The sequence below is a fragment of the Chelonus insularis genome, unplaced genomic scaffold (genome assembly GCF_013357705.1).
Source record: "Chelonus insularis isolate UGA/USDA-ARS -01 unplaced genomic scaffold, ASM1335770v1 contig_116_pilon, whole genome shotgun sequence".
Lineage (NCBI taxonomy): Eukaryota > Metazoa > Arthropoda > Insecta > Hymenoptera > Braconidae > Chelonus > Chelonus insularis.
The window spans coordinates 1021309-1044650 of NW_023276357.1; the positions used below are offsets into that span (position 1 = coordinate 1021309).

Below are 23342 nucleotides of genomic sequence, written 5' to 3' on the forward strand. Positions count from 1 at the left end.
TTAGTAAGTTTCACTCAACCATTTGTCACAAAATGGATAAAAAATTGAAGATGAAAAATTCTCTTATGTGAACCGCAGAACAACAGGGTCAAGCTTAGCCGGATGCTGGTGTGCTTGACATCTGCTCTCCGAAACTAGCTTGAGATTCGACTAATGCTCAGAACCGAAGCTTGATATACTGTCAGTTCGACAGCTGATTTTATGATAACCTGAATTGTTTGGTTTTGTGATATTCACAATATCCGATAACACCACAGATTAGTTACAATTCGTCGACATCATCATCATCATCATTTATTGATCTAAATTTTAAATAAAGTGTATGTAAAAACACTTATTTAAATAACATCTACTGCATAAATACGACATACACTACTGTAAATTATATATCAACGTATTTTCTCGTTACTTGATCATCATTTAAATCTATCTATCTATCTAATATATTACTCATCATTTTGCAAAAATATCATGTTCCACTTCCACGTGTGATTATCTTATCTTGATTCTGCATACATACACAAAGAAAAAATTGATGAAATTATTATTGGAGTTCGAATAAACTTTCATACACTGAGGGAAAAAGTTTTATTATACAAAAAAATGTTCATGTAATTAATAGAAATACTTTAAAATATTTTATTGAATTTAAATACTTATTTTGATATTTCGTTCAAGATTATGATAAGTTAATTAATTCATATTTTATAAAATTCCATGGATCTTGAAAAAAAATTATCAATTAAATGAAACACTAGAATAAATTAATTCTCAGATTATTCTATTCGAAATAATCAAGTACAATTACCATGTATTTTTTAAATAAATTATTTTTAGTAACATAAATAATAAATAAGATAATGAGTATAAAAAAATTTTTTTTTAAATAATAATTATTTTATCAGATTTTTTATATTTAAATCAACATAAATAATGTAATAATTATTATTCTATCAATCATAAATGATTAAATACTGGATTTATAAATTTTAAATACACTTATTATTACAATAATACAAAGTACACTCCTAGTATGAATAATTACATTTATTGAATCTCAATTATAACAATTTTATATTCTTAAATATGATAAAATAAACACCCCAATTACTTTAACTTAATAATACTCCAATTTAAGCGAACTAAAAAATTTTCCAAGTTATAAAAAAATTTTTACAAAAACACTAGTATGAATTTCGACAATTTTTTTTTACATTTGTCAAATCGTGATTATTTTTCTTTGCTACAAGTAGTTAGTAGCATTTGATAAAATTCATGACACGTGTCAGAATAGTACGTTGTGCTTTTAATCTTTTTATAGATAGCATCGAAAGAAATTTTACGCTTGCTATTAAATTTTTTTTTAAACACGTGAAAACATTACAGCGTAAATTATCATAATTAAATTGAAACAAAAAAGAAAATTTCAATATTGTTAATATTGATTCATTAAATATATATGTTTTGTTTTGGTATATTTGTTACGGTAACGTAAATGCGACCTTCATCGTAAAATCCTTTCTGAACTTGATTACATGAACGAATATTATGACCACGTTATGAAATACGAGGTAGATTTAATTGCATATGGTTCATTGTAATGTATTTGTATGACTTCTTTTTATTGGTTTAACATCAATTTTGAATAATGTGCAGGTTTTTATTATTGTAAATCAATTAGAAATATTTACTAACAAAACAAACATGAATGAGTTCATAAATAATCATATTTAATAAAAAAAAGTTAAGGTTAATTGACTAATAGATAAAACACTACCTAGAAAATAAATGAAAGGTTAAAATCATAATAAAATAATAATTCAAATACATTCAATAACTTTAGATCAAGATCAGATTGATTAAAAAAAAGTATTCAGATGATTAATTATGTGTAATAATTTTTTATTTTTTTATTTATCTTTTGATGTATTAATTTATACAAAATATAATCAAATGAATATATTTAGAAATATTGTCAATAATTTAATAGAATAATTGAACTAAACAACCTGTTTTGTTTTATATTTCAGAAATCAGATACATCACCATAAAACCTCATGAAAGCTGGCTGAAGAAGTTGATAACAAAAATGTATGGAACTGATAATTAAAAAGAAACTATAAATGGAGTAAATAAGTGAACATCATAAATATTTACAAGTGGAAAAAGAGACACCTAAATCAGTGAAATAAAACTCTGGAGACCAATGGTCAAACCATCTGGATCGGGATGACTTCACATCAAGTAATTTGGCGACACAAAGCCCCAAATGATAAACAACATGTTTTTGATGTTTATATGAATGGCATGAATCAAAGAAATGTTTCCTGAACACCGATTTGTCTACCTCAGCTTTAAGGCAAATATGAAGTGGTGTCGTCCACGTCAATGCCGCTGACATTACTGCGGTTACTTGAAAGGTGTCATTACATTATCAATAACATCGATCACGTAAAGATAGTGGATTGATTCTGATAAAGTTAAAGACACCTTCAAGTAAGGAGAAGAAGAAATAACTTGAAAGAATAATTAAATGATTTGATTCCAATGGAGTCTTCCATAGTGAATAAAAAAGAAGACGAAAGAGAGTCCAGTGTTGGATGTCCAAATTGTTTAGTCCACCTAAACTCATCAGCAAGACTGAATGATACATGTGAGCTTTGCTCACGTCTTTATGGCAAATCTAACAACGTCACGTTGACTACAGCTAAAAAATTAACAGTCGAATGCCTAAATAGTGTCAGTTGGCGTTGTTGTAAAAGAACAATGATAAAACATCAACGTTCTTCACAATCTTTAAATCAGTGCGGAATGTCTAGATGTGCTTCAAGTGTTGTGCGATGGAGTTCTTTTAATAAAACGTTTTCATACTTACATCTCATCTTTATCATCGTAATTTTCTTTTCTTTTATAACTGCCAGTTATGCGCAATTAAGTACTTCGCTTAAAAAAACCTCGAACTCCTCCAGATCAGATGGTAAATATCATTTATTTTCTATTCTTATTAAATTATGATATATGAATAAGTTTAGTTACTAGTATGTGGGGGATAGTACTGAATAAAAATTTCCATCATGATGTAGTTAGGCTGGGGATGAGTAGGTGGTGTGTTAAAAGTTACCTACTTTGAAGCTAAAATCAACATGTAAAAAATTGAGAATTATTTTTTTTATTTATTGCATATCAATTTATTACTACTATTTAAATACTTATTTATTACTAGTCATATTCTTTTTTATAAACGATTCCTTCAGTGGTGTGCATTTCGATTTTCAAACAAATGAGAAGTTAGTACAGAGGATTAATTTAATAAATCATAATAATAAGTTTTACTTATTCATAATAAATATTTGGAATGAAGTAATATTTAATAATAATGTTGAAGCATTTACTTAACAAACTCGACTAAAACATGAACACAGTAAAAAATTTTTACATATTCATGCAGAGATATATTTATTTATTTATTTATATCTTTACTACTAAGAATGTTTAAAATAAAACATTTTAAGCTTTACACGTGTCGTATAAAAGAGAATTATCAATAGCAAAATTGTCGTACTATGTAATATCGACTAAACACAAGTGACAGCTTCTCGTACGACATTTATTAATAATATCCTATTGACTTAAATGAACTTATCCATATTAAATATCTCGTTTATTAAATCGTAAATCCATTATAAATTGATTCTTATAAGTGAAATAATTTACAATAATTTGTGACTCACTTCCTGGATGTTTTTTTTTTATTCCAGTAGATATTTATTTTCAAATGTATATATTCATTTTAAAAACAATCACTCTTTTCGTAATAAATCTTGAAAGATAAATAAAATGTAAACTCAATTGTTCTAAGAGTTATTCTTATACTTCACCAAACGTAGCACATGAGATTTAAATATCTTTTTGTCAATAACGTAAGATATATTATCACTGCAGAATAGATATTTTCCTTTTATTTATATACTATCAATATCAAAATAATGTGCTTGTGTTTCTTGACTACAAATAATTCAATTTATTTTGTTTGCAACATTGTCACTACTAGTAATGATAAAAAATAATAATTATAATAATATAAAGGCTTTAAAATTTTCATTAACACTTTTAGAATCAAGTATGTAAAATGAAAAACAAAGCCTGTGTGTTTATGAACATGAGAGATAATATAATTATAAATAAAATAGAAATAAATACGTAAATTTAAGAATAAGTAAATAATAGAAAAAAAATTTTTATGGTGAAATAAAAAGATAGATGAAAATAAGAAATAAAACAATTAAAAATAGATAATAGAAGGTAAATGTTTTTGTAATTTTTACTAAACAATTAATGATTCATGTGATATAAATTTTTGTATTTATTATGACTACAAAATATTTTTTATAAAAATTCCATTTATCAATCTGTAATTGATAATTGATTTTATATCAATGTTACTAATGACAGATAATCATTATTACTTTTAAATATAAGTGATCATTTCAGTATTGACTTTTTGTAAATATTGCTTCAAGTAATTCAATGGATAGTAGAAGATAAACACGTGTGTAAAAATGATTAATTATTAATCAATTTTAAATCGTAATTTATTTTTAATAATTAAAAAATGGATATTAATATTGTATAATGTATATAATTATTTTTCTTGATCTATATTAGAAGTCTATAATATTTTTATTATTCTCTTAAAGTTTTCAATTAAATTACCAGTGATTGCAGAGATCCAATAAATCGATATTGATTAGAAATATACTCAAGTTGAAAGTATGATAATCAGAAAAGTTAATAAACGTTGCAGAGTATTTAACTGCATGTAATTTCACAGCTCCTAGAGTAAAGTGAAAATAACTTCATTCATACTATTTTATAGTCACCAGATCGTCGTCGTGTACTCACTTTAATAATTAATCAGTTCAATTGAAACTAAACTCACTTGATAGCAGGTTTTGTAAAATAGCACTTGTTTTAAGGACATTATTTCAAGTGTTCATAAGAGTGGTTTGAAGTACTTGAAAAAAAAACTTGCTTTTTATTCTCAATAGAAATTGTAATAAAATTTAGAGTTTCGATGCTAAATCCGTTTATTTTTTATTGACTAAAATCGTTTAGGTAAAAGAAAATGAATTTTAATGGAATTCTAGAAATTTTTCGTTTTTATAGCATTTTATTTTATTATTGATGATGGAAGTAAATAGTTATCTGAAAATATTTTTATTATTGAAGATTTCTAAATACTCAAATCAGAATTATGCCTATTAAATGTATTTCTATGTTATTAATTACAATTGTTTATTTATAAAAATAATAGCTGTTGAATTTGTTGACAAATATGAGATTATTTATATCTAAAACCAGATATTATCTTCATTACTCTCTATCACTAAAAACAAAAGAATTATCACTTTAAGTATTAAGTTATATTTTAAGATAAGAACTTTCGAAAGATAATACCAATTTTCATCAATGATCTAAATAGTATAGCTTTATATTCAATGATGTTTTGTTTAAAGAATGAATATAAAATTAATTAACATTCGCAATATAAAGAATTAATTCTCTGATCAATAAAAATAAATCAAAGCTTAAAAAATTAATTAACAATTTTTTTTTCAATAATTAAGTGCAGACTAGTGAATGTAGTCCTGTTATTTTCACTGATTCATTTTTAGAGAAATATTTTTAAAAATAATATGCAGGTGATTGAAAAAAAAATTACACTTATTTATTACATATCAATTTAAATTGATCCTAAATTATTTTCTGCAACGATCAAAAATATAATTCCAAAAGTTCTCTATCACTTTCACGAGCAACAATAATATAGAACCGGTTGAAAATGAGTTATCTAGTTGCTGATATACAAACCATATATATTCATGGTATTTTAATAGATTTTATCGTATCAATAAACTAAATTTTACGAGCAAAGTGTTCAATTCAAATATACTATGATCATTGAGTATTAAAAGTAACAAGATGATAAATAGCTTGAACAAACAGCATCGAATGACTTAGTACAGGAGATATACGAGGTCTAGGCTGGTATTATCCCATTGGGACAGCAAAACGATTTCATCCGGTCTCGACATACCTGGTGTTTGTCGTGGTGCTGCATTCAAAGAAAAATTATTCATTTATTTCGTTAATAAACAGATATTGTGAATATGTCTGATGATAGCGATTGCATTTGTATATCATTTTAGATGACGTTTTATTTAATATTAAATAGGAAATTGGTAAATTGGAATGTTGATAATTTGATCAAGCATGACGTGAAGCGTTTATAATTGTAATAAGGCTATAAAAAATATCTCACAGTCTATACTCTCTGTTTTATACTTTGGTCACGAGATCATTGGTCACGACGACGCCTCATCAATTAACAATTGATCTTTCACTAGTGCTCACACAATAAATGCATAATATTCCAACGAGTTATAAAAATTAAAGCTCATTTATGTGACAAAGGCGTTTTGCTCATATTACTTATTATCACATATTTAATGATGTGAATAAAAAATTTGTCTCTTTGTGATGATTATATTTAGCATTGATTTATTTATTTTTTTATTTTATAACTGATAATTATTAATGAAAAAATTAATGAAGTGTTAATAAGAAATTGTACCAAGTTAAAAAGTTTCATGATGTCAATTTAAACAGATAAATTTCGGTATTTATTTTGAAAGAGAAACTCTGACGTCAAAGAATAACATGTGCCATAATATTTTGAATGAAACAAAGATTTTCTTGAGGTTTCTTAAATCAATGGAAAATAACTAATGACTGTTGATAAATAATCCTTATTTAACTGTTTAATGAAATTAAATTGTTTACCAATAGAATTCATTCATTGGTCATCAAGATCATATTGATTTTGCATGTTGTAAAAAATAAAGAGAATGATTATTTTATTATTACAATTATTGTTAGAGGTAGATTTGTAATTATTTTCATTATTACAACATGATTGAAGGTACTTGAAATAAATTTTTCCTGTTATTTTTTTTTAAAATAAATTACCATGCAAAGTATTGTATTATTTAAACTATCAGTAGAATGTTAATAAATATTTCCTTCTTTAAATGGGTTTTTTAATATTGTAAAGAAACATTGTAACAAGAATTACCAATGCCAGGAAGTCAGAAATGTTTTTTACATGCAAATCATATTTTAATTTGAAATTAAATAATAAAATTTATATTTATTATTCAATACATTGTAAAAGTAGTTGTTATGAATGATTAGTTAATTATGGTTTAACAATCATTTTAATAATGCATTTGATGATTGTTTTAAATCATAGTTTAATTTAAAGTTTTATCAAAAGATAATCAAAATTTCTGAATATCTCTCTATGAAGCTCTAGACTGACTGACTATGTGTAGATATCAGACATGGACCAAGTTGATTCCTCAAAACCACCTGGATAAAATGGAACTAAGTAAAACAAATCATTTCAACCCTACTTAGTTCATGTTTGTTATCAACTATTCCAGAGCTTCTAATCCTGGTTCTTTGTTTTGGGTTCAGTAATTGACATCACTAAACTTTTGGCACATGTACTATCTTTATCATTAATCTATACTTGAACTATGTATATCACTAATACCCTGATAGTTATTTGTATAAATTATTCACCAAAGGTTCAACTTATGTTTATCATAGTGAATATTCATTTTAAAATACAATGATCACCTCCATGCTCATCATTGTGTTATAAGATAGAATGTTCACCATGGTGAACCTTTGATGAATGATTTTTTTCACAAGGAAAACATAAGTTATTTATTTTTAGGCTCATTTCCTAGTTGAAATGTTGTTTTTTTTTTTAATATACTGAAACATTTGTCTCGAAAAGAAATTATTTATCTAATGTGTCTCTAATAATATCAGTGAGAACAGTTAAAGAAAAACATTGAAACAGTTTTAGCGCCAGAGGCGCCCAGAATGAGCTTCAATAAATTAGCTATTTCCAAACACATATTGTACGTCCATAAAAATGAATTATTTGAACAAAGAAACAAGAAGAAGAAATGTTAGCGTCCTCGTGAAAGAATGTGGCAAAATGTAAGTCGAATGAACTTGCGTCGTTAAATACTTATGCCTAGTCGGATTGGTCAATCCAGCACCTGGTGCGGCCTTTGAGTGAACGGCTCAGTAACCTTGAAACCAGTGTCAGGAATGTGCGCCTAACGCGACTTCATACTCAGACTAAAGCACTCCATGTTACGTGGTGGATCCGTCCTTTTTCCTCATTCTCTAAAGAATCTTCAGGATACCTTCGTGAACCAGAATCATACTGAAAGAATGGATACCTTACGATACTATATCACAAACATTGTTTTGTTTCTCTAAAAACTGCATCAATGTTTTTCATTTTATGTTGCTATCCTGTTTCTATATGTTTACCTGGAAGAACAAATATTAATCTTCAACTTTTGCTTTCAACTTTGTATCTAATTAATGAATCAAACTATGAAAAAAATAAGAGTCTACCTGACAGGAAGTGATAAAAATTCATCATTATTGATTTTTATTTAAAAATAACAATTAATAAATAAAAGTAAAATTGACAACTGTGCCAGTCATTTATATTATATTTATTATTATATTTATTATATTCTTCTTTGTTATCTTGCTTTTTAAACAATTTGATCTGTTAATAATTTATTGATTATTTTTATATAAATATCTATCCTCAAAAATAAAATGCTTATTATATTTTAAAAATGGGTATAAAATTGACAAGATAATTATGCAGCAAAAATAATGTGTATGATAAAAAGCCTTTTTTATTTATAAATTAAAATAACTTAAATTTCACAGAATTATTATCAATGCAATCTTTTTTATGACATTGACGTCAATTTTCTAATCATGACATTAATATGTAGGAAAATTGAATAGAGTTTGAACAACTGTTATATATCGAAAAGTTTATCACTATCATTATTCCTTTAATGACAAATGACGTAAAATGCATAAACACTAGATTATTTTATTATAGTAGTTAAAATCGTGCGTCAATATCATTTTCATCATTAAAAATTATTTTTAAAAAATTTCTGCTAAATTTTCAAATATTTTTATTATAAGTTACGTTGAAAGAACATAATCAGATATATTTACAAGTACAATGTGACGAAGTATAATATGCTTTATTTAAAAATAAAACGTACAAAATATTATTTTATGTCTTCGTATCACGTGAACGGGTAATTTTAAGAAATCTTTTGATATTCTTTTCATGAAAACCCTGGTGCTCATGCACTTATAATGTACTTGCTATCATTACAAGCATACCGATGATAATATCGAAAATGGACTTTTTTTGTACGGTTTTATAGGGGAATAATTTGGATTTAATAATATAATTTTAGGGCTATAAAAAGAAATTTAAGGTTAACACGATTTTTTTTTATTTCAGTGTGCCAAAGCATAGACATAAGAAATAGCGTGACTCAATTTTCAAGACTGGAAGGTTGCCGAGTGGTCGAAGGCTTCGTACAAATACTGTTGATCGACCATGCAGATGATGCGGCTTATGCTAATCTCACGTTTCCAGATTTGGTGGAAATTACTGGATACCTTTTACTTTATAGGTAAATTTTTTTTTTTTTATTATTTTTGGGTAGAATATTGGATATTTAAATTCAGAAAGGAAATTACTCTATATTTTTTGTGAAATAGCAAATAATAACATGTATGGATTCAGATCAAATGATTCTTCCAATTTCATTTCAATCTTTAAATAAACATTCCCACATGGAGAGTTGATTACATGAAAAATTACTGGGGTTGGACAGTATTGATGAACTATATTGAAATTATAAGAAAAATGTGTGCTCATTTGGGTTGTTTTTCTGTACTATTCATAATTTTTACTCTACTGTGATAATTTCTATCAAATTATTTATAATTTTTATTGACAATAAATGTAAAAGTCTTGTTCTCTAATCTAGCACTATTTTTATCAATTCAATCAATAAAATAGAATCATTAATGTACTTAAGTTTAAAATCAAAAAAAAAACTTGGAAAAAAATCATAAACATATTATTTTTAGTTACAAGGTTTGATTAAATATTGATATTGTTATTTTCAGAGTGAATGGATTACGAAGTGTTGGTCGACTCTTCCCTAATCTAACTGTCATTCGTGGTCATTCACTGTTCATCAATTATGCTTTGGTAACATTTGAGATGATGCACTTGCAAGAAATTGGCCTACATCATCTAACTGATATTCAACGAGGTTCTGTTCGTTTTGAAAAAAATCCTGCTCTTTGCTATGTTGACACTATTGATTGGGATATAATTGCCAAAGCTGGCAAAGGAGAGCATGTTATATCGGTAAGATTTTTGAACTCATCATATTCATAGACTGTCTGCAAAAAAAAAATTCTGATTAGATGAATAATATTTATTTTTGTAAATATATTAAATATTTTCGTAAACTGTGAAATGATAAGACTCATTTATTCAAATTTTGACCTAGTTATTCAGCTATCAAGTAAAGATACTTTTTATTATAATCATTTGTTTTTTATCTTTATTTCACTTCTACTAGATACTTTATTTATACAAATAATATTCATTCAGAAAAACATGTTTTTAAAAAAGATACACAGTTTTGCAATACTATTTTATGCATTATTTTTAATTTATATATCATTTCTATCAATGAGTAGTAAATAAATTAAATACGGTAATGTTTTTATCATAAAATTAAATTTTTCAATGTAAACTAGATAAATCAATACTATACATGATATTAGTGTAATTAACTCCAAGTTTATCCTTGTCTACGATGTTCTTCTATTAAAAATAATCTAGATACAGAACAATATGGTATTTTGCAATTTGTTTTTCGACCTTCATGCAGTCTGACTGTTGTCTTTTACCACGGTGTACGTTTTTGAAAGAGTACGTCTATCAGACACTATATGCAATACGTCATAGAAAAGTTCTCATGTAAGAACATTAGAAAAGTAGACTGATAATAAATTGGATCGTAGATTGTCCCTAGACAATAATCGAATGCTCAATAAAAAATTGTCCTTGACGTGATAGTTTAAATTGAATCAAAGTCTCATTTTAGACAAGCCATTCGCTTCAGTCAATTGTTCTTGACTAAGAGTGGCGCCAGATTACATCATCAATAATCCTAAAAACATTATCATTGATTGAAATTATTCTTATGAACCAAAAAGTGTACTAACTTAATTCATTTATTTATTAGCAATTGTTTAGAAAAATTTATTTATCATTATTAGATAATAAACAGCTTATTGTTTTGATCACTGTATTGTAAATAAGACTAATTTTTATCTGTAAAAACAGAAGCCATTTTTCATAAGTAAATTGAATTATAGAATTTAATCTTAGTCTCAAAAATAATTTAATATATTTCATTTAAAAATGTATCAGAAATTTTACTAACTACAATGTAATTATCTAGACAAAAAAATAAGACCATTTAATGTCTATGACTTATATGTAAATATACACATATTAATTTGTGGTTAACATCACTGTCTACGTTCAAGCATATATTAGTATTAGTGCACGTGCTATCCGTGTGATTCACGATGAAGAATGGATAAATCAGAGAATAAGCACACACTTTTGGTATATTATCGTCCCAAGATAAAGAGACTTGTGTGCTCTATTTCTCAGAGTTGTCAGCATTCGCCTATTTTACGATGTCACTTAATTTCACATAAAGCCTTCTTGTTTAATGAAGAACAAATTATCTATAATAAGAGTCACATAAAATTTCATATGTCTCCTAAATACGTGCAAGTTATGATTATTCAAATTTTTAGCAAATGTTCTATTTAAATACGTATTCTTAGACCTAATTTATATCGTTTACATTTACTTCTATTCTTAGAATGATGATTAATTATTTATAAGGTATTTCAACTAGGTATAGGTACCAAACTCAAAAGTTGAACTCTGAAATTACTGCGTCATCATCGATTAAACTTTTAATATAACCATAAGGTCAACACTCATACAGAATAAATAAATCAATTTTCAATAAATATTTTGATGTTAATCAAAGAAAGAAATTATTAAATTAATTTGTATTACACTGTCAATGAATTTAAAATCATAATAATTTTTAGTTAACCTTGTTTTTGGCAATCTTTGATAATAATTATGATTATAAAGATTTAAGGTTGATTACTTAATTAATATTTTTTTTATTTATTTAACTTAACTTTTAAAGTATCAAAATAAACTATTCTTTACTTATTCTATTATGTATGAAATCATGCATTTTTTAGTATTAAAAAATTGTAAGATGAACAATTTATTTCCAAATATCAGGAATATCACGATTACGTCAAAATGTTTATTCTTTATTTATTTGATAGCTGTACAAATATTTATTATACTTTTATATAGCACAAAGTTTGTGGAAAGAATTACGTTGATGAAATAGAATTTTTTTTATATCACTAATATATAAATAAATAAAAATACTTATCGGACTTTATTTGATTTTCAGGGTAACAAACCCAAAAATGGATGTCCAGTATGTGAAAAAAACTGTCCAACTCGGTTAACTAAGCCAGATGATACTTTATGTTGGAACAGACAACACTGCCAAAAAAGTAAGTTTTAAAAATCCTTGTTAATTATTTTTTCATTATTTATTGAAATTTTAGTATTTTTAAAAATTGAAAAATATGTTATTAGAATATTAAGAAAAAAAATATATTTCTCAATGATTATATAAATGTATCGAGTAACTTTCCATCAATCAATCAATAATAAGAAATTTATTATCATAATTAAAGATATAAATATGTATGAAAAAAAGACTGTTTGACTCATAAAAACTGTTGAAATTTTTCAGTTTGTAATCGAAAGTGTGGAGATCGTGCATGTAATCCGTCCGGAGAATGCTGTGATCCGTCATGTTTAGGAGGATGTACTGGACCTACAAATAAAAATTGTACGGTATGTCGAGAAGTAGCACTTGACAACCAATGCGTCAAGCGCTGTCCACCGGGCAGATACGAGTTCTTAAATCGTCGTTGTATCGACGAGAATGAGTGCAGGAAAATGAAGAAACCCCGGGAGGCGTATGGCAATGTACGAGAATATCCGTATAAGCCATTCAATAACACTTGCGTGATTGACTGTCCAGCAGGATACATGGATGATGAGAAAAATGGTAAAGCAAGGTGTAAGAAATGCGATGGTCCCTGTTTAAAAGAATGCTCAGGTGCAAGCGTTGACAGCATTGCTTCAGCTCAGAAACTACGAGGATGTACTCATATCAGAGGAAGTCTGGAAATTCAAATACGAGGAGGAAAAAACATGGTGAAGGAGCTAGAAGATAATTTAAATATGATAGAGGAGATTGACGGCTATTTAAAAATAGTTCGAAGTTTCCCTCTAATATCTCTAAACTTTTTGAGAAATTTAAAAGTGATAAATGGAAATGATTTAGAGAATGGCAAGTACACATTGGCTGTACTTGATAATCAGAATCTTCAAGAGCTCTGGGATTGGAATTCCCATCCACCATTGACAATTAAATCTAAAGATGGACCTCCTAAAGTATTCTTTCACTTCAATCCAAAGCTTTGTCTTCAAAAGATCGAGAGATTGCGCGATGTTGCAAAATTGCCTCAATTCACAGACTTGGAAGTTGCACCTAATAGTAATGGTGATAAAGTAGCTTGTAATGTTACTGAATTGAGTGTTCAAGTAACGAAGAAAACAGCTGAAGCAGCTCTTATCCAATGGGAGGCATTCAGACATCATGATCCTCGATCCTTATTGGGTTACGTTGTGTATTTTATTGAAGCAAACAATCAAACTGTCACGATGTATGATGGTCGTGATGCGTGTGGGGGTGATGGATGGAGAGTTGATGATATTGCGGCAGAATCTACTGAGGCCTCACACATTGTATCGGCTTTACTTACTCAACTAAAGCCATATACACAGTATGCATTTTATGTTAAGACCTATACCATAGCAACTGAGAGATCAGGTGCTCAAAGTAAACTTCAATATTTTACAACTATGCCTGGAGTTCCAAGTGCACCAAGAGCGCTTCTCATTTGGAGTAATTCAAGTAGCGAATTGGTCATGTCCTGGCTTCCTCCGCTCAAAAAAAATGGAAATTTAACTCATTATAGAATTATCGGTAGATGGGAACAGGATGATCCCAGTTTCCTCGCACAGCGAAATTATTGTGATGAACGTAAGTATTATAGTACTTATTTTACATTGTATAATAATCTTTTATTAAATATTTTTCTTCTTTTTAATTTCAAAACTCAACTTTATTAAATTTAAAAACTTTTATTATAAATACATTGATATTAATTTTATAAAATTGAAACAAGTTATTTTTATTTTTTTTTTAAATAGTGCAACCTTTTTCTTTTTTATTTCAGCTTTACAAACACCCGAAAAGAAACCAATAGCAGAGATGGCCGAAGATGAACGTAAGCGAGCAGAGGCAGAAAGTCGTGCTAAACTGCCAGAAATAGCATCTTGTGATTGTGCTGATCGGGAATCAGATCAATCTTTACGTGAGAAAGAAGTTTCTAGTTCAATCGCTTTTGAAGATGCACTCCATAATCAAGTCTATGTCAAGAGAAATAACAATAGAAGGAAGCGTGATACGACCAGTCAAATGCTTATCGCTGCTACTCAACAAAGAAAGTCCAATTTTTCTTATGAGGTAATGCTTCTATTCAATGTAACTAATTTTTACTCATATATATATATATATATATATATAATAATAATAATAACTAATAATATAATTTTTTTGATATTTATTTCAGAATGGAAAAGATGGTGGCACAGATAAGAAAATAAATGGTACATATAGTAAATTTGAACGATTGATACCCAGTTCAAATCTCTCTTTTGTCATGCAAAATTTAAGACACTTTGCAGTATACAATATTGAACTTCAAGCATGTCGTGAATCAATCCCAAATGATTCCAATGATAATTGTTCAACTAAAACAATGAGAAGTTATCGAACTTTGCCATTTGAACACGCTGATGATATCCCAGCGGGATCTTTTAAAGTAGAAAAGATTAGTGGTAACAACAGCCATCCAATGATAAAGTTACAATGGGATGAACCACTGCAACCCAATGGATTGATTGTTACTTATCAGATCGAATACAAGAGAATTGGAATTCAAAATGTAAGGACACAAATTTTTAAGTTGAAACTTTGGTTTAAAAGAGTTTTTTTTTTAATCAATGTTCAACAATCAAACTTAATGATACCATAAATCAATTAAATTTTCATCATTAAATTTTCTACTATTTATTGATGATATAATTTTTAAATTAATCTTTAAATAATTTGTTTCAGGTTCAGCCTGTATTAGTTTGTATTCCTCGACGAGATTTTGTAAATGCTGGCTACTCATATACTTTAAAAGACTTGGCATCTGGGAATTACTCAATAAAAGTTCGTGCGACAAGTTTAGCAGGAAATGGTGCTGACTCGGAAGTACAATATTTTTACATTGAAGAATATAGTACAAGAGGAACAGTACTAATTATAATATTTACCATCATGGCTTTAGTATTGTTAGTAATTTTAGCTACATACTACGTTTGTAGACGGAAACTAATGCGAAATGTTCCCAGTATGAGATTGATAGCAACTGTCAATCCAGAATATGTTAGTACGGTTTATGTACCTGATGAATGGGAAGTACCGCGTAAAAAAATCCGACTACTTCGAGAACTTGGAAATGGATCTTTTGGAATGGTTTATGAAGGTGTTGCTAAAGATATCAATAAATTAAAGCCGGAGATCCGATGTGCTGTTAAAACTGTCAATGAAAATGCTACTGATCGTGAACGCATTGAATTTTTAAACGAAGCATCTGTAATGAAGGCTTTTAATACTCATCATGTTGTAAGATTATTAGGAGTTGTATCACGAGGACAACCAACCTTGGTTATAATGGAATTGATGGTAAATGGCGATCTTAAAACATACTTGAGAAGCCATCGACCGGATCAATGTGAAAATATGTCAAGACAGCCTCCAACTCTCAAGAGAATTATAAGAATGGCAGCAGAAATAGCTGATGGTATGGCTTATTTATCCGCAAAAAAATTTGTACATCGAGATTTGGCAGCTCGTAATTGTATGGTAGCGGAAGACCTCACTGTGAAAATTGGTGACTTTGGTATGACCCGAGATATTTATGAAACGGATTATTATAGAAAAGGAACAAAAGGACTTTTACCAGTGAGATGGATGGCGCCTGAAAGTTTAAAGGATGGTGTATTTACTAGTTACTCTGATGTATGGAGCTACGGAATTGTCCTGTGGGAAATGGTAACACTTGCATCACAACCCTACCAAGGATTATCGAATGACCAGGTAGATTATGACGCTTTTAATTTTTTAGTTTTTTATATTAAGGTAGTTGTTTTTATAAAATAATCAATCTAATATTTATTTTGTCAATAGGTTCTACGATACGTTATAGATGGAGGTGTTATGGAGCGTCCAGAAAATTGTCCAGACTCTCTATATTTACTAATGCGAAGAACTTGGAACCAAAAAATAACAAAAAGGCCTACATTTATCGATATTGCTACGATGCTTCTACAAGAAGTACCCTTGGACGGGTTTGAAACTGTTAGTTTTTATCACAGTCCAGAAGGTATTGAAGCTCGTACTCAAAACGCCTCTCATTCTCCTCAAATCGATAAGTAAGATGTTTTTTAAAAAATTTAGTTTTATTTTGTCATTTTTTAGAAAATGCAAAATTTAAAATCATTATTAATTATCGCAGAGATCTTGAAATAGCAACACTAGAAGATTTACGAGAAGATGAAAGAGAGGGTGATGAAGGTTCGCCATTACGTGAAGATTTTGAAGATTTTGCAAATATTGATCCTACTTGTTTTAAGAGTAGTGGTAATTTAAAATATGATTTAGAATTTTATGGTGAACATTCAAAACTTCCGATTAATTTTCACGATTTGAATTTTTCAAAAACACCTCTCAAAGCTGGTTTTGAGGACTTTGATGGTGTATCCGCAGGATCATTATCAAGCAAGGGTACTTTAGATTTTCCATTTGTAGAAGAAAACCTCAAATCATTAAAAAATTCCCCGTCCATAAAGAACAATAGCGTGCCTCATGTAAATACAAGTCCATTATCGGGGAAAAATTCTGTAAGTCCACAGAATAAAACAAATCAAATGTTTTTGAGAAATCGAGGACCTAATAAGTCACACAAAAATAGTCCGGACTATGAAAACCGAAGTCCTGAAATCTTATCTAATATTGAAGCAAATGACGTAGGGTCTACTAGGATAGATTGCCCGTCTTTAGATAACGTAGACGTGATTGTCTCAGTTCAAGATACAGACACACAACTTCAAACTGATTACTTGGAAAAAGGAGAAAGTCTGAATAATGGATATATTAGTGGAACGACTACGTAGTCTAAGAAATTTGTGGTGAATGGTAGAGTTTATTATCGATTAGAGAAGTAAAAAATAAATAAATAATAGGAAGCTTTTTTACATGAACTCCTAGAATTGTAATAATTTTTAGTGGCATGAATGTTTTATAAAATGATAAAAAAAGCTTTTGAATTTTGAAAAAGGAAATCGAAAGCTTTGAAGACTTTATTATGTATATTGCTGTGTTTATCGTTAAACGAAAGGAAAAAAAAACAAAATTAATGTTTTGAAGTAACATTTAAAGTTAGTATGTATTTAATAAGCTACAATTTTTAGCCTTTATACGTAAATGTGTACGGATTAAAAACTTGATTCTTATTGGTGCAGGTTCAATCAAGCTCTTAATTCCGTCTTCTTTCATATACCCAAGGTTGCTACAGTTGTACAATTAATAATTAATTTGTGTTGCTGAACTTTACATTGCGATGTTTGACTACTGAGCCAGTTAGGTGAATGGTTTCAATACGTAAATATAAATATAACTATATTAAGAATATTTTCTTATATAAAAATAACTTAACAAAATTTTTTTATCAAAAATGATGATATAAAAAATTTTCTAATTACTATTAATTATGCATAAAACGAAATTTATTAACTGACTATCAAATCAGTTAACTGATATGATTCTAAATTGAGCTTGTTATTTTATTGATTGAAAAATTATTTTTAAGTGAATAATTATATAAATTTCAAATCATTTGTTTGAAAACTAACTGAAAAAGCATGTCGTTATTTTCAAGTAATATTCTTAATTATAAATTAGAAAAAGAATATCTATCTAAATAAGTATTTTTTACTGAGAAAAAAAAATAGTTTTATAAAAGAAGAATTATTAATTCTCTAATTAAAATTAAAAAATAAACACAAATATTTAATTATTCATCTATTGCTTTATTAACTCGTACTATTATTAGGATTTATTTACTCACGATTTGTAAGTGCTACTATACATAATTAGTGGATATAATGATAAATTAATACTGACTCAGTGGTCATCAAGCAGTAAAAATTAAAATAATAAAACTAATTTCCGTTATAAGAAATTAGAAAAAACGAACATGAATAAAAAAAAAGTAACGCAATACAATTAAAACTAGATATGATAAGCCTCAAAATACAAGACTGATTAGCTATTCTCTCATAATCTTGCAATTTGTTAATGAGTTAACACAATATGGTAGAAGTTCCACGAATTTTCTTTTCTTATCCGTAATGCCATTTTTCGTTTATTTTGCAAACATACCCGCTTAAATGTATTAAGTATTATTATTACTATTATTATGAATAATAATTATAGTAATAATAACAATGATGATAATAATAATTAAATATAATGATTAAAATAAGAATATTATTAGTAATAATAATAATTTTTATGAATGAAATGAATACAATAATGATGAATTAATAATTAATATTAATAACAATAATTATTAACACATCAGTAACCCATTAAAAAGTACCCACTTTATTTTTATCGCCCATATACGCGATTAATCGAGGTTTTAAATAAAAAATTTTGTACAGTTGTAATCCACATTATAAAATGTAACAAGCCACTGAAAAAAAAATATAAATTGTACTGTAGTTAAATTGAACTTCTAGAAAACTCTTTGGAAAAAAAATATGGCAAAAGAACTAATTACATATTATTGCCAATTCTTGAATAGTAGCTTCACTTTTTATCAATAATCTCATGTCAGTTGTAGAAATTTCCGATTTTTTCTTAACCATTCGGATATTTTACTAATTATTTTTATTTAAATTTTCGGCGTTTATGAAACAAAAGAAACACAAAACTCTAGAAATTAAAAATCATAATGGATAATGCAGTAAACATTTTTGATGTACCGTTCACGTCAGTGCCAATGTCATCCAAGCGATTATTTTTGAAAAATATTTTTACAAACTATTAAATTAACATAATTTTGATCATAAAATATGATTACCAGAATGGTTAATATATCTATTATACAATTTTATTGAAACAGTCACACGTACTTATAGTCAAAATATTATTGCTTTCTTTAATGCAACGAGAGAAAGAGTGATTTAAGCAAAAATGGGGAACACAATTCTCATTTAATGAATCAAAAATACAATAAAGATTTTAATATTATTTATGCATAAAATAATTTATAAATATATGTAATTTACAACGATTTTTTAATTGATTGCTAAATTTTATTTATTTATTGATAACGTACTAATCAAACAGTAATTTATAATCTAAATATTATTTTTATCAATAAAATATATTTCAAATACTAAATGATATTAATTGTGTATTTTATTTGTTTAAATCTTAACTTCAGATACAATGTACTTTACATAATAAGTTTAAATTGATAAATCGTGAAAAAAATCATTTTTTCTCTCATGTATTTACCAAATAGAGTTATACCCCTATTCTCGTTTTGATTAATTTTTCACGCTTGTGCCTCTAACTTTAAAGGCACAAAACATAGTCACTACATAACAGCATTTTACATCACAAATAAATTATATAAAACAACACATAGGTATCATGTAACAGAAAGAAATAAATGCAATGCGGATATTCGACGTCAATTGCATACCCAATGTATTACAAACAAATAAAATAACAAGAAGCCTTCTTGTATTCTCAAGTATTTATGATTAAAAGTAAAAATTAATCACAATTATACTTTTAAAAATTTAGGTTTTAATCTATATATAGATGTATACAATTAAATGAAAAACATGCGTGCGTATACATTGAACAATACCATGTATGTATATATAAAGTGTATACGAACGTGAGAAAAATGAATCAGTGATGATGAAGTTTACGTTTATGCAAATAGTTTATAATAAAAAGAACTTAACATGCCAATAAGCCTATCAATCCACAAATTAGTACTATAATTAAATGAATAAATAATTAATTTAAAATAAATAAGTTTTAATAAAGTATTTGAAAGCTAGCATTGCTGACAGCGAGGTATACTCCAATAAGTTTAAGTGACTGAAGCTACGTGTTCACTTTAGCATTCAAAAAGTTTATTACTTTTTAATATGATAAATATTACAGAACTGTTTTAGGTTTTTCTATGAACGATTCAACTAAAACAATATGATATTTTAATCGATCATGATCGTAAGAAAGTTCTCGTTTTAGAAATATTTTAATATAATTTATTTTTCAAGCAATCAATGGGCAGATTATGTATTTATAATGAGCAGAAGAAAAATATTGATGAATTTTTAAATTAAGAAAAGTAAATAAAAAACTAACTGCAAGATATGTAACGAAGATAATTATTTAAAAGAAAAAAAAAGATCTCTAATAGATAGGTTGTCTTTACACGAGATTTGCTCAATAATCAGTATCACACCGCGGTGCCTGGCAGATTAAATTTTCTTCCATAAAATGCATTATTTTTTATTCAACGATAAAATACAAGACTTGAAAATTTCATCAATTTATATCATAATTATCACATGTATGTTTTGCGCAATTGATATTTATTGTTTTTATTTTTCTTACAACGAAAGTTCTTCTATCTTTTCATCCAAGTTTTTGGAAATTAATATCCAAGTTTATTTCCTATTATGGATATATTTTTGAATAATATTTTTATGAATTAACCATTTAAATAATAGTATTTTAGTTTTTATGTTTTAAATATATTTTAATACGTTGAATGATTTCAATTATGACAACTGCCTTTATTTGGCAATGATATAAATATTTATAACCAGAGAGATCACTATTAAAATATTCTAAGAAGTACAATTTATAGTTGATGAATAATTGACAAATAAGTTCATTTTTATCCAGTAATCATTAATCAATACAAAAGAAAGGATATTTGAATTATTTTTTACTACATGTAGCTCGGTCATCTCACCTTAATGAAAATGCAAAATGCATTTTAAAAAATTTATTAAACAATGACTAAGACTATCAATCATAGTGAAACGAAATATCAGGGCCTCGACTGTCGGTAGATTATATTATGACGCCATAAACGTAGCTTAATTTGCTCGTGTGATGCGCCAACTTCATTATCACAATATAAAGTTTTATTTAAAAAATAAACACAAAAACTATTTAAGAAAATCATTAAAGAATCTTTGAGATCTCGATTTATAATAATAGAGAGCTCAATACAAAATTTTCAAGACCCATAATTCATTGAAATAAGCAAAATAAATGGAATGAGTGTTCACCATTATAGAGTTGTACGACAATTAAGAAAAAAAACTCTAGGAATAAATACCAGTACCAGATAGCTGGATTTATGATGATTGTAATATATTACCTTAAGGTCATCCCTTGGTCAATGTACGGCGCCATTATTGGGAATAATAATAATAATTAAATATTCACGTTCATAGACGTATTTGTATACGTCTATATCGTGATTATATTGAATAATATCCAATAATTTGACTGTATAACAATTATGATCATACGTTATGCTATATGCAAAGAGGAAAACAAATTTTATTTACCAAATACAACTTTTTTAATAAAAGCTTTTTGTGAATGAATTTTGTTATTGCTTTATTTGATCCTTATTTCAATGTAACAATAAAGATAATTGTTATGTCGAACAAACAAGGGGTTTTTTCACCGAAGTAAAAAAAAGAGAAAGAATATGCGTCATATATGTAAGTTATACTTACTATTGACTGTTAATTGTCATATGAATTTAAAGAGACATTAATTTAGAGGCTCAAAATTATGAATAAAAGAGAAGGATAGATGTTGAATTAAAGGAAACAAATTGATAAGTTAGATATCACTTTTATTCAAATTTAAAACACTGTTTGATAACACAGCTTTATGATTATGATTTACAAAACATGTTAGATCCAATTAGATCGGGAATTAAATTTAAAATCATAGATCAGATCCAATTTTTTTTAAGAAATTCACTGAAATCAAAAAGTTTTGAAGACTGTATGACCAAGATCTTAATGTTTTTTATCTATTGACATAGAATAACAGTTAATTTCTATAAAACCAGATGTAATGACGTTCAAAAAGCTTGAACCATATACAGCTATATAAGTTTCTAATTATGAATTAGATAAGTGATAAGTGATGAAGTTAATAAGTTTTTAACAGTAGATACAATTGCTTGACTTCACGAAAAAGTCAAAAACTTTTTTTTTTTCATTACCATTTTTTATTATATTATATTATATCTTATATATGATTTATTTCCTCCCCTGTTCATTACTATTAAAAGATAATTATAATTTTCAATACACTCTGGAAATGTAATACACATAATCCAGTTTATTCTCGATCATATCATGGTAGAAAAGATTTGAAGTATTGGTTTCCTAAGGTGAAAATGAAAAGGGTTATTAAGAATGTAGAAATACATTGTACATATACTCATCAGAGAATTAATATTATAGCTAAGTGAGTAATTGGTCAAATATTAATTGAAAAAGCATTTTCAAAATATCAACTAACAAAATTAGTCTATAGACATAGTAATGATCAACGTACAGAATGGAATTAAAGCTTAAACTAAGAAGGATATTACTTTGAAATTCATAACAGATTTTATGAATAGGAAAAGTGTAATAACATATAAATAATAAGAAATGATAAATAGCAATCATATCGTACGAAGCAATTACTATTGGTATTCATTCAGCTGATGATTTTCCAAATCTGTTTTTTTACTTTAATTTTAAAAGCTCAAGCAAGAATATAAAATTTTTATTGTCAAAAAAAAAATTTCAGCAAAATTTAGATACTAGATTGTTTCGTTTTCTCTCTTTCTTTTCAGAAAATGAACCAAAATTTGCTTATCTATTAAGAAAACTTATTTTGAAATAAATG

General features: G+C 27.0%; 1 protein-coding gene across 4 annotated transcripts in view; it reads left to right on the forward strand.

The window, feature by feature from the left end:
* The window catches only part of LOC118063996 (insulin-like receptor), a 32405-nt gene extending 13097 nt beyond the window's left edge, over window positions 1-19308 (forward strand). For all 4 annotated transcript variants that reach the window (XM_035078307.1, XM_035078326.1, XM_035078336.1 and 1 more), the window contains exons 2-11: window positions 2031-2977; window positions 9437-9611; window positions 10114-10360; window positions 12528-12633; window positions 12879-14240; window positions 14437-14726; window positions 14833-15207; window positions 15381-16409; window positions 16500-16744; window positions 16828-19308. In XM_035078307.1, the coding sequence (XP_034934198.1) occupies window positions 2548-2977; window positions 9437-9611; window positions 10114-10360; window positions 12528-12633; window positions 12879-14240; window positions 14437-14726; window positions 14833-15207; window positions 15381-16409; window positions 16500-16744; window positions 16828-17485 (4917 nt within the window). In that variant the 5' untranslated portion in view covers window positions 2031-2547 and the 3' untranslated portion in view covers window positions 17486-19308. The remainder of the gene's footprint in view (window positions 1-2030; window positions 2978-9436; window positions 9612-10113; window positions 10361-12527; window positions 12634-12878; window positions 14241-14436; window positions 14727-14832; window positions 15208-15380; window positions 16410-16499; window positions 16745-16827) is intronic.
* Window positions 19309-23342: the final 4034 nt, after the last annotated feature.